This window comes from Gymnoscopelus braueri (assembly GCF_963280865.1).
Source record: "Gymnoscopelus braueri genome assembly, chromosome: 7".
Lineage (NCBI taxonomy): Eukaryota > Metazoa > Chordata > Actinopteri > Myctophiformes > Myctophidae > Gymnoscopelus > Gymnoscopelus braueri.
Genome location: NC_137608.1, coordinates 51915755 through 51929363, shown reverse-complemented (window position 1 = coordinate 51929363; position 13609 = coordinate 51915755). Strand labels below are relative to the sequence as shown.

The 13609-nt window shown below is 38.7% G+C and overlaps 1 protein-coding gene across 1 annotated transcript; it reads right to left on the bottom strand.

Annotated features, from left to right (window-relative positions):
• LOC308087914 (serine protease inhibitor A3N-like) lies at positions 1 to 12810 on the bottom strand. The gene is made up of 8 exons (XM_080432161.1): positions 12778 to 12810; positions 9696 to 9746; positions 6538 to 6685; positions 4568 to 5107; positions 3911 to 3981; positions 2823 to 3025; positions 2198 to 2348; positions 1 to 1734 (listed from the first exon to the last, which is right to left on the bottom strand). Exons 3-8 carry the CDS (start codon positions 6677 to 6679, stop codon positions 1543 to 1545), a joined length of 1299 nt encoding a protein of 432 aa, XP_080288287.1. The 5' UTR covers positions 6680 to 6685; positions 9696 to 9746; positions 12778 to 12810; the 3' UTR covers positions 1 to 1542.
• Between the last annotated feature and the right edge of the window lie 799 nt (positions 12811 to 13609).

Below are 13609 nucleotides of genomic sequence, written 5' to 3'. Positions count from 1 at the left end.
CATTTAATTCCACTTTAATTCAGCAGTTCAAGTTTAAGTACAACTGCAATTTCCCTTTTCTCCGTTGGTTACAATACAGAAATACGTCTGGATGAAAACACAATAAACCTTGTCTGTCTGTCTGTATCCATAACTATCAGAAGATAGTATTAAGTATTATCCACAATGTATCTCAAACCTTTACTGAGGAACAGTATCTAGTAAGCAAGGAATAGGCAATCATTACAGCATATGTTATGCTAATTTGTACACTATCAATCAAAACTAATGCGATTTTATTTTGTATATACAGTGAAGCAATAGAGGAATTTGACATTTGGATAAAATCAAATAAAAACTAAACCCCAAAATGATTTTAATGTGTCACATTGTTTATTAAGGATCCCATTAGTCCTCACAGCAGTGAAGGCTACTCTTCCTGGGGTCCAAACATTCACAATCAAATTAAAACATAATACAATGGAATTCCACCATTACATAGTTAAAACAAAACTATCATTATTATTCCAGTGTGTTACTGCTCTATAAATCCACTTTCTACCTATTTTCTCTCTATTTTGAGCATGTCATAAGGGAAAGATTTAAGAAATAAAAACATGGTCAAAACACACGTGAGCTTGTATATCAGCTATGTGTGGTTAACACGTGTAGTAACATACCGTTGCTGTTAGGCAAAAGTGGCAGATCCACAAGCTCGAAACGTGGCACGAAGCGTGACATATTTTTGCACCCGGCAGAGACGATGTGGTATACACACCTTTTGTGAGTAATTAACTATAAGGTCCAATTGGACTGTAACATCTTAAGCAATTAATCATATGGAATGATGCTGATTAATACTCGTTTAAAAAAATATTTAGCAAATTGCCAAACCATTTTATGTTAATGTTGCTTTCCTAAAATAATCCACTATATGAGGTGCATGGAAATACCTTATATTGTACAATTAGAAATCACCATTTATTAGCAAGTTAGGCTCTAATGCCACGGCAGCGATTCCCTGGTTCGATTCCCAGACCAGCTCGACCATTGCTCTTTGTCACTCCCCTGCTTTCCTCCACCTTGTCTCTACAATGACCAATCCAAATGAAGCAGAAATGCCCGGAAAAGCTAAACATTTAAATTTGTCAAGAAAGTATGCTTTTTGCCTGTAGGCTTACATTAATATTAGATTACCTTCAGTTACTGTGAATAATTAGGAATTTAGGGCCCTATCTTGCGCATCGCCTTACCCCTTATCACTTAACTTTTTTTGCCATTTTGAAAAATATTTTAAAATAGTTCAAATCAACGATGTAGATCGGCTAGTTGAACTACTAAATGTTTTTCAAAATAGTAAAATATGGCTAATAAGTTTAGGGATAAGGGGTAAGGCGCAAGATAGGGACCCTAGTATTTTATCCCTGGTCTACACTTGACTTCATATTTTCAAACTACTCAGAAAACCACCAAAGAAACAGGTTGCGAGAAGGATTTCATAATTATGTTGACGGTCAACCATCTGTGCTTGAATGATTGTGAACAGACGGTTTTGACTCGGAATCAGACGTTTGGATTGACGATCTTTCCCATGAACAGAATGTTGTGGGAGGAGTCAGCGATGAGAACCATGAAGGGACGATCGAAGCTCAGCTCGGGGACGTAGTCCATGATTTTCAGCACGAACTCGGCGGTCGTGACCGCGGCCGCGGTCGCTCCAGACTCGTCCACATCCAGCGTGGCTCGGTGCACGACCTGCACATAAAACGATGATTAATAATCGATGATTAGTCAATCAGTGATTCTCACACACTTTTTTCATTTCAAGGACCCTATACATTTCGGCCATTTGAAAGTAGCCGATCTACAAGATCACAATGCGTCGCATCGCGACACATTGTGATCTTGTAGATCTGCTATTTTCAAAAGACTTTTATACATTTGAAAACTTGTGAAATGGAACATTCTGCATAATGAGTATGTGTATAATGTTGTGCTTTAAGTATATTTTGATACCAATACCTTTGTGCTTTTACTCAAGTACATTTTGAATTCCGGACTTCTACTTGTAACAGAGTATATCTACATTGCAGTATAGATACTTTTACTTAAGTAACAAATGTGAGTACTTTTTCCACCACTGCTGATGGACAGTCTCTGTTGTTTGTGGTATAAAAGAAGGGACAACTAGACACTCATCCACTGTGACAGCTCTTACCTGTGACACAGTCAGACTGTTCTCCGCCGAAATGCCACTGAGATCAGCTGCAGCACCGAACACGTCCGTTATTCCCATCTGACGCAGCACATCGTTCAGGATTATATTCGTCTTGATGGAGAACTTGGGAAGCGATATATTCCACTTTTCCCTGAAAAGGAAATACAAAACAATTGGATAAGTGATCATTTTTGGGTGTTTTGTTGAAAGGTTAAAGCACTATATTCTGATAGTAATCATTGCTATAGAGTGTTTGTTCACTAACAGGAGTCTCTCCAGCTCTTTAATAAACAGAAAAATACATTTTCAGGTAGGTGACAAAATGTCAGCCAATCACGAGAGAGAACCCATTTATCAGCTTAATTTTTTTTTATAGTGTTCCATTTCCAATTGTATCTTCCAGTTGTAGCATATTGTATGCTCATTATAAGTAACATGTAATATATGACATTTTTAATGTAATTTAAACACTTAAACCCTGATGTCCCTATTTTGGGCATGTCAAGTTTTCAGAGTTCACAACAGGTCACGTGATTGTGAGCTTGCAAATTGGGTATTTTTGAAGAAATGTTTAAAGAAATTTGCAACAAGGTGTATGCTTTTTTTTCCAAATGTAATTACAAACCTTTTCTTCAACCCTTTGAGCCACTTGGTGTAGTGCCTGGGGCATATGGCCTCCTCCAGTTGAGTCAAATTTCTGCCCATCTCAGGCAGCATCAGCAGCATGGAGTAGGTGCTGTTGAAGGGTAAACGGAGGACATAGGTGGAGATCTGCTTGTCAAAGTAGACACTGAACTGGTCCTCCACGTTCATCATCTGGACTAGAACCTGCAACAACATCACCATGTGGATCATTAGAAGAGCCCCGACCCATGACAGGTTGTTGGGTCCAATGCCGATCCCGATTTAGGAGAGTCCTAGAGACCAACAGTTACCCACGTTTTGTCTCAGGCCCTGTTCTGACTGGCAGCCCAAAATCAGGTTTCCCATACATATTGTAGTCGGGTTGGTTTGATGCAGTCTGAACCAGGCTAAGGAATGTGTTTTCACACGTCGTATATGTTTATTAATTCATTTGCAGTGAGGGGCAGATCAGTGAGCCGCGCCGCGAGACAGACAAAGTCCCGTGAAACTAACGTGCGGACGCAGTCGTGCTCATCTCACGCACACGCCCGTCCGTGCTGGAGGAAATGTTCAGTGACTCACGTGGTAAAGAAACAGGCTTAAAAAAAAAAACTATTATCGTGAGGTACATGACACTGTCTTGTCTGAAGCCTAACCTCATGTCACTAGGCTTTCCACCACGGAGGAAGAAAGAAAAAGGAGAAAAAAAGCTGACAGCTGGTGCGCGGGGTAGCGTCTATCTACGCTGTCTGTCTACGCTGTAGATAGACGGATGGATGTAACGATATACTGTAGATTATATACTGGTACATTTTGCGACGTGGTTGAAACAATCTAAATTTATATATTTGCTTTGAAGCCCCGGGGCACGCAGCACACTCTCCTCCTGTGAGGGTGCACTGGACGTGTGTGTGATGACAACACAATAGCCCTTTGGTCTTGCCTCGGCGGTGGAAATTAAATGGTCTGCCGGAAACCCTGATTTAATGCATAACAATAGTAACATAAGATACTATACAAATATAGGTGCAATTAGTGGTTACCTTTGAGATAAAACAGTTTAGACAGTAGTGTTATGGGATGAAGTACCTGGGTTCGGTCATCCACACTGAACTCCTCCTCCGATGTCCATCTAGGGTTAAATTGAGTCTTCCATTTTCCTGGTTGACAGAAAACAATGCAGAAACAATGACAAAAGTGAGACGTAATTTTAAATGTGGAGAGGTGACTGTAGCCATGACACTAGTTAGGGTCTAGTCATTTACACCCCAAGTGTAAATTGGGTTCCCAGACAGTAAACTAAATGTTAACAAATGGGGGTCTATGGCCTGATGTATATCATACTGAAGGTCCTTGAAAAAGGTTGCAAATCACTGAGTTAGATATTAACTCTAGCCAAGGTTAGGTTAATAATAACCATTACTAAATTACTGAATTCAGTGGTGTGATATTTTTGAATAATGACCGCTGAACTGACCACTGTCTAATCAAAGCACCTGGCTCAGAGCAATCTGCGTTGCTTGATTTTCTGCCGTATCCAACATGTCATTTACATTTGTCAGTTAAACATTGCCGTCAAGAATGTTGTTGAAAACATTCTAATCACCCTGTCGGGGTATATTTCTCAATAATGACCCACTCCCCATTGATTATCGCTTGCATAACACTAGTTTAATTTCTGTCTGGTATATGAAATTATTATAAAAACATAGGAATTGAAATGACAGCTCAGAGATGACATCTTACCTTTGTAGTATATGTAACTAACAAGATACATGAGGGTCTCTTCATTCAGGTCTTCCACTAGTTGGTCTATCTTGCCGTGGGTCTTCTCCGTTACATACTTGTTGATGGTAGCAGCACTCTGTGTGGCATTTCTAAAGTCCACACTGAACCCGTCCGCCAGGTAGGACTGACTCAGGGTCTGCAGGAACTCGGGGTGTGTCTTGAACTTATCGTCCACAAACACGGCGGTTCCTGCACTGACGTCTTCTGATGAAGTCTTGCCGGCTGCGGTCAGAAGTCCATGGAAGGCCTGGTTCACGTCAGCCTGGGTCAGTACGGAGCTGTTGAAGCCCAGACCACTGAAGAGCTGCTGGTGGGTTTGGCCCCGGGCCCCTACAGACAAGGCTGCCAGGGCCAGGGTGATACTGGAGGGTGAGAAGAAGACGTTCTTGCCTTGGTTGTCCGTCTGAGCGGCCAGATGCCTGTACAGGTTGAAGGCAAAACCTTTGTTTGCTGATGTCACCATGGAGAGGCTGTTTGCAGCGTGGTCATCTTCAAAACCTGAAGGTGATGGGTTCGATATGTGGAAAAAGAAGGAGAAAAAAAACAGAGGGGGTACATTTACTTAAGCACTTAAAAAAAATATATATACACACACTTCTTCCTCGTACGACAAATAGCAAAAATAGCTGATCTACAAGCTCACAACACTTTAGCTTGTACTGTTGATTGTGGGTGTATTGGTGATTTCTTTTTCAGTGGAGCGGTATTTTAACGGTATTTTAATTAATTATTTAATTATGGGGATCTCATCTTAAACAAGCTCAGTGCTTAATGAGTCTTCCAATTTAGTAGACCTTGTATTGTGAATTTGTACTTCCATGTACTGATGTTCTCATGTCTTACTAAATAAAGTACATCAATCAATCAATGACGTCATACGCACACGCGCGCATTTTTTCCCCCTTAAAAAGTAGGAAACATGTTTAAATAGGAAATGTTTACCTCTGGGACGGAATCTGCCAATGCTTTGTCAATGCAAATGCGTGGATTCATGGTCTTGCGCATTTTTTCAATGCAAGAATCCACGCATTTGCATTGACAAAGCATTGGCAGATTCCGCCCCAGGGGTAAAATAAAGGTGCGGTGGGACCTTAGCTTAATTTTTGTCTTTTTAAACTTAAATTCAAGGAATGTAGGATCTACAAACTCACAATGCGCCGCAAGCTTGTAGATCGGCTATTTTCAAATGGTTGAAATGTATATAGGGCTGAAGTGGTTAATGCATGTTTTGTAATAATAATAAATCAACAATCTACAATAATTAAGGTTTTCAAATAAATGTAGTGAAGTAAAAGTACAATATTTGGATCCGAGATGTAGTGGAGTAGTAGTAAAACTATTGGAAATTGGAAATAGTCAAGTAAAGTACAAATTAGTTATTAATTATACAACCAAGGTTTATAGATTGTAATTAAAGTAAATAAAAGATGAGTGTTAAAACATTTGAATTTACTGCTTTCTATAGTTTTAGCAATTTTCACGATCTTTTTTCACAGTGGGCGGGGGCATTCTGTCCGGTGGCTAAATATGTATTTTTTTTACACAATAGCCCCGCGTTTTCTTTATTATTATTTACAGTAGCTCTTCTAGCCCCCAATAACTCACATCTGGACATCAAAGATCACAGGACCTTTTTTATTGTGTAAAAAAAAGGCATATTTAGCCACCGGACAGAATGCCCCCGCCCACTGTCGCGAAAATTGCTAAAACTATAGAAAGCAGTAAATGAGAAAAAAAATAACACTCATCTTTTATTTACTTTTTTGTCCTTTAAGTACAGTACTTAAGTAAATGTACTTAGTCACTTTCCACCACTGAAATTGGGATATTATCAAACATATCAGAGTCTTCATTTCTGACTGACCAGAGGCATGGATAAAACATAATTATCCCCACTGGCCAAATCCAACCCTGGTCAGCTCCGTTACCTTGATGTCCTCCTGCATAATCTGTCAGGACAGATTCTTTGTGGTGGGTATGGGTTCCCCCTTTGTGTCCTTTATGGCGATGGCCTGTACCCAGACACACCAGCGCTGATAGAATCCACACCAACACGGCTCCTTGCATCATGGTGAACTGAGGAAAAGGGTTCAAAGGTTCCCATCAGTCAATATAGTTCACTCACTGTTAACTAAACAGACCTATCAACCTAGTCTAGCATTTCTTTGTCTGGATTTGCAAATTGAACAGAGGTATACGGTTCACAACGATTGTTAAAAGTATAAAAATAAAAAAAGCCAAAGGACCATTTACAAATTACAGGTGCTCTGTTATGGCGGTTTTGAAGGAGGGTAAAGAGCTGTGGTGGAAAGCACATTTACTCAAGTACTGTACTTAAGTACAATTTTGAGGTATTTTTTACTTTACTGGAGTATTTGCAATTTTCAGTACTTTTACTTCTACTCCACTACATCTCAGAGGCAAATATTGTACTTTTACTCCACAATTATTAGACAGCTTTAGTAATACTGGTTACTTTGTAGATTTTGATTATTATTACAAAACATACATTAACCACTTCAGCCCTATATACATTTAGGCCATTTGAAAATAGCCGACCTACAAGCTGCATTGTGAGCTTGTAGATCTGCTATTTTTAAAATATTTTTTAATACATTTGAAACCTAGTGAAATGAAACATCATGCATAATGAGAAGGTACTTTTGGTACTTTAAGTACATTTTGATACCAATACTTTTGTACTTTTACTCAAGTAATTTTTTAATTCCGGACTCTTACTTGTAACAGAGTATTTCTACATTGCAGTATTGATACTTTTACTTAAGTAAAAAAAATGGGAGTACTTTTTCCACCACTGGTATTGGAGTAACACTTTTTGATGTTTGTTGAAAGGGCATTCCACATTCTGGTGGCATAGCAGTGGAACAAAGTTGACCCCATGTTTGACCATGAGGCAGAATGACTGCAAATACATCATGTTTCCAATGGTAGATTAGATATTTCTTTAATGGACCATTTTAAAATGGACAGAAGTGGCTTAGCATTCTTTAATTCAGAAGTTACATTTTAAACTGAAGATTCCAACATCAATATCCAAGTATCACAAAACTGAAACGGGTGAATTATGCTTCATTTTAATGGCAGGGGGTGTCACTGCGCCACACAATGAGAAAATAACTGCTTTTAATTAGAAAATAACAGGTTTTCAAGTAAATGTGTGATTTAATTAAAAGTCAATTATCTTCGGCGAGCAACACTGTATTATGACAAATTATTATAAATTAGCCTAAAGTGTGTTGTTTATTTATTTGGGTCCATGTATCAGAACACTGATACATACAGTTAAGTCAACTAACTTTGTTAGTGGCTCTAAAAGGTCTAGGCTGAACCCGAGGTTTCTGTTGCCTACCCTATTGGAAAAGTACCGAAATAACACAGTTTCAAACATTGGTTTAACGAAACTGAAACATAGGATTAATTAAAAAATCTAGAGCAAGAGAGACTGTCCAAGAATGTCCAAGAAAATGAAATAAATTATGTTCACTAATTATGACTGGGTAATCATTCATTTAATGTAGCATTCATATTATTGCCGTATAATTATAATTTGTTACAATGCTTCCACCATACTCTGTGGCAGCAGAATATTTTATGGTTCCAATTCTACACACAGATTATAGCTGCCATCTGAACCTCTCCCCTGTGGTGTAAAGTAACTAAGTACATTTACTCAAGTACTGTACCCAAGTACAATTTGGAGGCATTTTTTTTTCTTCACTGGAGTATTTCCATTAAAAAACATACATTAACCACTTCAGCCCCATTTAAACTTCGGCCATTTGAAGAAAAAAAAGCCACCTACAAGCTTGCAGCTTGTGAGCTTGTAGATCTGCTATTTTCAAAATATTTTGATTTTATACATTATGATACCTTGTGAAACGGGACATAATTCCGCATAATGAGTACTTTTACTTTTGGTACTTTATTTTGATGCCAATACTTTTGCACTTTTACTCAAGTAGCCTACATTCTGATTAGGCCTACTAGACTTTTACTTGTAACAGAGTGTTTCTGCGTTGCAGTATTGATACTTTTATTAAAGTAAAGAAATGTAATACTTTTTCCACCACTGACACAGGAGCTATGTTGAGGCTGAGCTTCCAAACGGGGTTGCCATGTCCGCTTATTATAAGCGACTTTGGGCTGTTTTTTTCCGTAAAGTTGCTTGTAAATACTAGTGGTAGTCGCGATGCGACGCGTTGTGAGCTTGTAGATCTGCTATTTTCAAATAAGTTTAAAGGGCTCATGTGGCCTATAGTCGCTTCGTTTGGGCTTGTTTTCGTAGACCCGGTTGCTTGTTTCTCTCACAAAAGCTGGCAACACTGGTTCAAAAAGGGACGACAGACACACACCGATTCAATGCTTCACCAAACTCTAGCCCCTACGGAACCTCTCCCTCCGGAGAGGTTCCGTAGGGGCTACACCAAACTCTAGCTTATTGACGGCAGATAATAATATAATACACATACAGTTGTTGCCTGATTTTGCGAGAGAAACAAGCAACCATGCGCATGTCTATGAAAACAAGCCCAAAAGAAGCGACCATAATCCATTATGAGCACTTTGTTTAAACCTACATCAGGCATCGACTATTTTGAAAATAGCTAATCTACAAGCTCACAGCGTGTCGCATGTGAGCTTGTAGATCTGCTATTTTTAAATGGCCGAAATGTAGGGCTGAAGTGGCTTTTGTAATAATGATCAAAATCTACAAAGTAAACGTTTTCAAATAGTAGAGTAGAAGTAAAAGTACTTAAATTGGAAATACTCCAGGTAAGTAAAAAATACCTCAAAATTCAAGTGCTTAAAGGGATACTTCACTTTCAAATAAAATAAACATTTAAAAAAATTATTTAAAAAAAATGAAAGAAGTTATGGCAAAATAAAGGCCCCCTCACGCATTAGAGTGTCCTACTAATGTGTGAGGGGGCCTTTATTTTGCCATAACTTCTTTCATTTTTTTTAAATAATTTTTTTTAATGTTTATTTTATTTGAAAGTGAAGTATCCCTTTAAGTAAATGTACTTAGTTACTTTACACCACTGTTATTATTATTATTACTCACCTTCCGAATGTGAAGACAGCTCGTCCTCACCACAGACTGCTGAGTGAGAGACTGACAGACAAAGGCAGGAGAGAGACTGAACAGAACGACCCCCTTTAACAACTGATTACCAGATCAATGGCCTGCCCTCTACCTCTAGTAGCCTGTACCCCCTCCCCCCCCCCACCCACACACACACACACACACACACACACAGAGTAGTCCTGCCTCTCAGCTTCAGGCAGATAGGCTAATCAGTGAGTGGTGGAAAAAGTACTCACACAAGTTTTACTTATAACTAAAAGTATCAATACTGCTACAGGTTTTTGGCATTCAACATTCACTCGAGTAAAAGTACAAAAGTATTGGCATCAAAATATACTTAAGTACTTAAAAGTAAAAGTACTCATTATGCAGAAAAGGTCCCATTTCACAAGTTTTAAGTGTATTTGAAAATAGCAGATCTACAAGCTCGAGCTTGTAGATCTGCTATTTTCAAAGAGCCAAAGAATATACAGCATATGGGTCTGAAGTGGTTAATGTATGTTTGTGTCTGCAAGGTATCTAGTAACTAAAGTTTTCAAATAATTGTAGTGGAGTAAAAGTACAATATTTGCCTCTGAGATGTAGTGGAGTAGAAGTAAAAGTATTGAACATTGGAAATACTCCAGCAAAGTAAAAAAAAAAAAATCATAATAGGGCTGGCAAAGTTTGCTCGGGTGGGGGAGTGATTTGGGGCGCGTGGACAAGATTCAACATGTTGGTTGGGTCACTACCAGTCTACAGACCCATCCAACAGGGTACACTACTATATAGTACACACAGTGGCACATCCAATGAATTACATCAACAATGTTAAAAGCCAACTGCAAAAACAAACTTTTCAAATGTATAAAATGCATAATCATTTGAAAATAGCAGATCTACAAGCTCACAATGCTTGTAGATCGGCTATTTTCAAATGGCCGAAATGTATGGGCTGAAGTGGTTATTGTATCTGTTGTATATTTCATAACATACAAATCTAGGCCATTTGTTAGTATTACTTAACTTCACAAGTCTACTTTGGCCTATACAGACAGTAGAGTTTGTTCAGAGGGGTGACTGTTGGCCCTAGCTGGGTGGCGGGTACAATTAGCATTCCCAATTGGGGAGACAGAAGGTCTAGGCCTGTGTCTCCAATGTCCCCCCCCTTCCTGGCTCATACAGTTGCAAATCGAATCAGGGACTCAAAGTGTGATCTATTGTTTGTCTAGGTGGGGTCTCACCTTTCAAGGCTGACCCACCCACACATGCATGTGTATAAAAAATGAAAATCATCAGGCTCAAAGAGGAGTAAAATGGTCTCTGCACATCCATATTATAATGTAATCATTAACAGGTGAGGCAACTGGTGACCTGAGCCATCATCATCAGGATTCGGTTATATGTGCATTGAATGAAAGCACTGCATAATGATAGAATGGCCTATGCATTTTAGCCGTGTGAAAGAATGCGGTTCTATTTGCATATAATCATTTTATGTAGAAACTAGAAAGACTATGTCTTTTATTTGAAAACATGTACTGTACAGGTTACTATGTGTACAGATTATTTATATATTATATTTAGCTACAGAGCATAACCTCATGTCTGCTTTTACTATGCAGACGGGTACTATTAAAAAATAAATCAGGAGGTTACTCATCATCCAGTTTCAGAACCACACTGGTGCACAAGCTAGATCACAGCACGCTCGGACAACTTTGTCATTGATTTATTGAGTAAATGTACTTAGTTACTTTCCACCACTGCAGATAATCAGGCTAAAGATGATGATCCACTGCACTTTGACTTGTTTATTTGTCAATATGTCTCTTATTTGCTCAATGCTCTCAGCCTCTGTATTTATTCTGTGTAATGATTACTGTTACAGCTATCTATCAAGCATGGCATCATGGCTGAAGAGGCAACAGTAATGTGCAAGAGTCGTGGCAAGAGTTATATATATATATATATATATATATATATATATATATATATATATATATATATATATATATATATATATATATATATATATATATATATATATATATATACACACACACACACACACACACACACACACACACACACACACACACACACACACACACATATATATATACACACACATATACATATATATATGCTGTCAGGTAGAAACAAATGTCCAAAATATTTTCAAGGGGGAAAAAAACTCTTATGTTTTTAAAACAACACAATACTGTCTGTTTGATTTAATACTTTATTATAGCAGTTTCCAAAAAAAATAAGCAAAGTAAAGTACAGTTCAATACAAGGTCTGCTAAGAGAGGATTTTAAACCCAATAAAGCCTATGGCTTGTTTCCATTGTGGTCTCATCTAGCCTTAGATCAAGACTATGTATTTTTTTTTATCGATTTTGATCTCTATGAGTCTTAGCTACCATCCCCCAGATTGCCACTTCTCCAAACATGTACAAATGCAAACTATAAGGTGCTTACCCGCTTTTCCCAAATGTTAACTAGGTGTACGGAGTGTTTGTGTAATGTATTAGTCCATATTTGTCAATAAATAATTGTTTTAATCCCGTCTGTGGCCGATTCTGTCGGAAGTTCCCAGTGGGCGATATTGAAGGGGCGCATCTGGTGAAAGCCGGAATTACACTCAATGTAAAAAGGAAGTAAACGAGGGGGAAATGGCGTTCGGCCACAGACGGGATTAAAACACATATCTATTGAAAAATGTGGACTAATACATTGCACTAAGACTCCGGACACCTAGTTAACATTTGGGGCAAGCGGGTAAGCACCTTATATTCTGCATTTGTACATGTTCGGAGAAATACAGACTTTACTGGTGACATTCCAGGGCAAACTGGGGGGGGGGGGGTCGCTAAGACTCTCGTAGATGTAAAAATGTCAAAAATCGATCAAATACATCTACGATAGTCTTGATCTAAGGCTAGAGTTAGGAGGTTTTTGACCAGTGATGTGGAGATAGTTGTTATTAAGTCCATCATTGATTAGAATTACGAAGTCAGACCATAGATAGAGTCAGATGGAGAAAAAAACCTGAGTCTTTATAAAGTTTGTTTACCTTCCGCTCTGCTCTTCTTCTTCTTCCTTTATCTTTCCGGCAGACAGACGCCCGTTGGTGTATTGCTGCCTCCCACTGTTTGTGTTAGGTACTGCGCTCTTGTACTGTGGCCTTAGGTGCAGGCCTGTTAGAAAGATAAAAAACCATCACAGCTTCCATCCATCCATCCACTGCACTTGGTTTGGTGTTCCTCAGGTTTGAGAAGATCTCACACAGGTACAGCACCAGAGGGAGCTCCACTGATCTCACCGGCACATTGGGGTCAAATTCGCTCCACTGTTGCTATGCCACCAAAATGTGGAATGCCCTTCCAACAAACATTAAAAAAGTGTGACTCATGAGACTCCTTCAAAACCGCCATAAAAGAGCACCTATCTGCAATTTGTAAATGGTCCTAGAAAAGCCCTCTAAGCTTATAGCACAATAAATGTTTGCTGTAGTGTACATAATACGTTCATTGCTACTAGTGTTGATTATGCCTCGTTTATTATTGTATGTGATTGTATGTCTTTAAATGTCCTAATGAGTTGAATACACAGACAGGACCACAATGGAAACAAGCCCCTATAGGGCTTTTTGTGTTATCCTTTTAACAAACATGGTAAACCGTACCTCCTGTACAATTTGTAAACTGATTTGTAAAATATTCAATCAGAGAATCATTCACTCAAAGAGATGCAAGATAGTCCAGCATGAAGTGCTGCAGAGAACAGCACATTCCTCTCTGCCTGTTGTGTATGTGGAACACTCCATGATCACATGCATGCACAGTTTCTTCATCCCCACATTCACAAAGTCCATTATTTGTCATGTTTCCCAATACGAGACAGCC

Bases quoted from the DNA above. Each gene is read 5' to 3' on its own strand.
- LOC308087914 (XM_080432161.1), bottom strand. From the start codon at position 6,679: ATGATGCAAGGAGCCGTGTTGGTGTGGATTCTATCAGCGCTGGTGTGT. The intron at 5,108-6,537 runs GTAACGGAGCTG...CATCACCTTCAG, and splicing joins TTATGCAGGAGGACATCAAG to GTTTTGAAGATGACCACGCT. The intron at 2,349-2,822 runs GTTTGTAATTAC...TTTCCTTTTCAG, and splicing joins CTCAAAGGGTTGAAGAAAAG to GGAAAAGTGGAATATATCGC.